The 3,053-nt window shown below is 41.0% G+C and overlaps 1 protein-coding gene across 1 annotated transcript; it reads right to left on the bottom strand.

Annotated features, from left to right (window-relative positions):
• Positions 1–459: 459 nt before the first annotated feature.
• LOC108782914 (predicted GPI-anchored protein 58) lies at positions 460–856 on the bottom strand (the record flags this gene model as incomplete). Its single annotated transcript, XM_018551311.1, has 2 exons — positions 837–856; positions 460–764 (listed from the first exon to the last, which is right to left on the bottom strand). Coding segments are annotated over exons 1-2 (325 nt in total), but the record flags the coding sequence as incomplete, so codon positions are not given.
• Positions 857–3,053: the final 2,197 nt, after the last annotated feature.

Below are 3,053 nucleotides of genomic sequence, written 5' to 3'. Positions count from 1 at the left end.
TTTTTTTCCTTATATTTCTTTTATTGAAGCCATAAGTTAGTCTTATTTCTAACCCATGGTCTGTTTAAATTTCCCTCGTTTTGATGACGTCTACTTTGAGACAATTCTTATTGGTCACTTCTTTGTCACGTGATTTCTAGATGCGCAATAACATACCCTTGTACTTATATCATGGCTGTAAATAAAAATAATTAATTATTGAGAATTATTCTACTCTGTATTACTTATTATATTATAATCCATTGGTCTGTCTGTTTTTAATTGCTATACTTTCTGAACTGGTGCAATAAGTTGAAGTGAAACAAACGTATATTTTTGTTTCACTTCAATTTATTGTACCTTTCGGAAAGGCAGCAATAAAAAGCAGACCTCCTGTAGATAGTGATTTGGGGGCGGGGGGTAAACTAAAGGCGAAACTACGTGTCTTCTGATTATACTGTAATTTTAATTTTTACTTACGTCTTTCTTGTGGGATCGCCGCTAGTCCCGGTGCCGGCGCCGCTAGCGGCTGCGTCGTCGATGGTCCCGGTGTCGGCGCCGCCGGCGGCTGCATCGCCGCTGGTCTCGGTGCCGGCGCCGCCGGCGGCTGCATCGCCGCTGGTCCCGGTGCCGGCGCCGCCGGCGGCTGCATCGCCGCTGGTCCTGGTGCCGGCGCCGCCGGATCTCCCATGGCCTGCGGCCCTGAGGGCTGAATCATTTTTTTTAATTTTTCATTTTCGGCCCTCAGGGCCACTAACTCCATCTCCATGTCCATTATCTGCAGACTAAAAGAATAACAACAATTTTAATATAATATACGAATACTTATATATTGTTACAATAAATATTTTACTTACTCGTTATCAGAATCGGTCATCGTGATTTGCTCACAGACTAATGGCTGCCGCAGACAGAAGGCGGCAACGCTTGCCGCGCGGCGGAAGTTGCCGCGATATCAGCGTCTCGCCGGCAAGATTGATTACTGACAAGATATTGATTGGTTATCGTGCCAACTTCCGCCGAGCGGCAAGCGTTTCCGCGTTCTGTCTGCGGGAGCCAATAGTATTAGCACAGTATATACAGTAACGCAATTCTCTCGATTTTATGTTGCCTAAAATTAAAGACATAGAGAATGGACTGCGCGATCCGTGTGTCAAAATGGTCAACAAAAATGAGAGAGAGGGACCGTGGAAGACGGCCATCTCCCTCTCATTCTCTCTTCCATTACACCATGGAATGGAAAAAGATAAAGATGGCCGTCTTCCACGGACCCTCTCTTTCATTTTCGTCGACACATTTTGATACTACATAGATACGGGATCGCGCAGTCCATTCTCTATGTCTTTGCTTAAAATGGAGTGCACATGCGCGAAATAAGTGAATTATTACTGTGCTCTTTCTCTTTTCATCTTTTCTTCGCTCTGTCAAAACGCACTAGATTTATTTACGTCGCACTCCAATGAATGCATTGAAGTGAATAAGAACTATTGTAGGAGCATGTTAGAGAATGAGGCGCGAATAAATCTACTAATGCAATAAAATAATCTAAACTTAATGGAAATTAATACACAAATAAATTGTAAATATATTGGAAAATAAAGAAATAAATGTAGAAAAATTAAGAATTTTATTGCATTAGTATAGATTTATTCGCGTCTTATTCTCCAACATGCTCCTACAATATGGCAACTTTATGCTGGATGCTTATTGGTCCAACTGTTTTATGTTATGCTCTATTATGCATTTCATGTACGATATATTTAAATCTAGGTGAATCTAATGCGTTTTGACAGAGCGAAAATAGGATGAAAAAAGAGAAAGAGCACAGTCTAGTAACTCACTTATTTCGCGCATGCGCACTCCATTTTAGGCAACTAACAATCAAAGATGTCGACAGAGAGTTGAGCTACTGGTTATGCGCTGTCTGTTGCACAAAAAATATTTATTTAGGACTCTTTACAGGACCTAAAAGTTGCACTGAATTCATCTCTGAAAGCAGCCGACATGAAACTGTGACGTCACTTTACGCATGCGCACGAACGCTCTTGTCGGGAAAAATCTAAAAACACTAGATCTGGAAACACGGTAGTGTCTCGGTGCTAAGCCAGGCGCAGCGACATTGCCGTGGCTATATTTTATTACGCGAGCCGGCGAGTTGTGGCCATATATGTAATACTACTATATGGCTAGTGCCTATAAGAGGGAGTGAGAGGAAGCGGTTCCAGAACCACGGTGCGGGAATATATATTTCCCTCTCTTTCTAAGATTACTTTGAATGTTGTGCGCATGCGTTGGATTGATCGCATCCGCCAATAGGAAAATAGAGTGCGATCAGTGAGATGACGCGAACAGGTTATGCTCGTTATACTTATTAGATGTGTGCTGTACACAGACAAAATGGTCAAGATATGTTATTTATGTGGCAAAAAGCCTAATGCGCCTAATGCAACTGAAAACATTAGTTTGCACAGGTATGAAATAGGTATTAGTTTGCACTGATTATCATGAAATTTCTGTAAGGGATTGCACTGTATTCTTATATACATAACGGCAATTTTGAAAAATTTTATTTCATAAAATAAGGATTAATTTATTTATTCCGACAAAACTGACTCTTTTAATTGTAACAAGATTATATCCTGAAGCGGAATCAATCACTTTTTCCTTCTTCCTTACACATATATGTATATTTATCCTTCTATTTATCATTGATGGAGGGGATGAATCCGACGCATGCGCACAACGTTCAAAGTACACTGAGAAAGAGAGAGAAGTATATTCCCGCACCGTGGTTCTGGGACATGGACTTCTCTTTCATCTAGCCATATAGTAGTATTACATATATGGTTGTGGCAGATTGAGATAAATGAAACAGATAGAAGAGCTCACTGAGCGGTGAGCGTACTGAATCCATATATAGGGTGTCCCAGACAATCCGGAAAATATTACATGAACAGGTAGAGCGGATTGAACTGAGTCGAAAAGTCCTTTACCGTTTTGCAATTTTCGCAATAGTCAACGAGATAATAATTGGTAAAAATTACCGAATACGTGCGTCCACCCGGCCTACTACC

Source organism: Cyphomyrmex costatus, unplaced genomic scaffold (genome assembly GCF_001594065.2).
Source record: "Cyphomyrmex costatus isolate MS0001 unplaced genomic scaffold, Ccosl1.0 scaffold1372, whole genome shotgun sequence".
In the NCBI taxonomy this organism is placed as follows: Eukaryota; Metazoa; Arthropoda; class Insecta; order Hymenoptera; family Formicidae; genus Cyphomyrmex; species Cyphomyrmex costatus.
The sequence above is the reverse complement of the archived record's forward strand: the minus strand, read 5'-3'. Positions and strand labels throughout refer to the sequence as shown.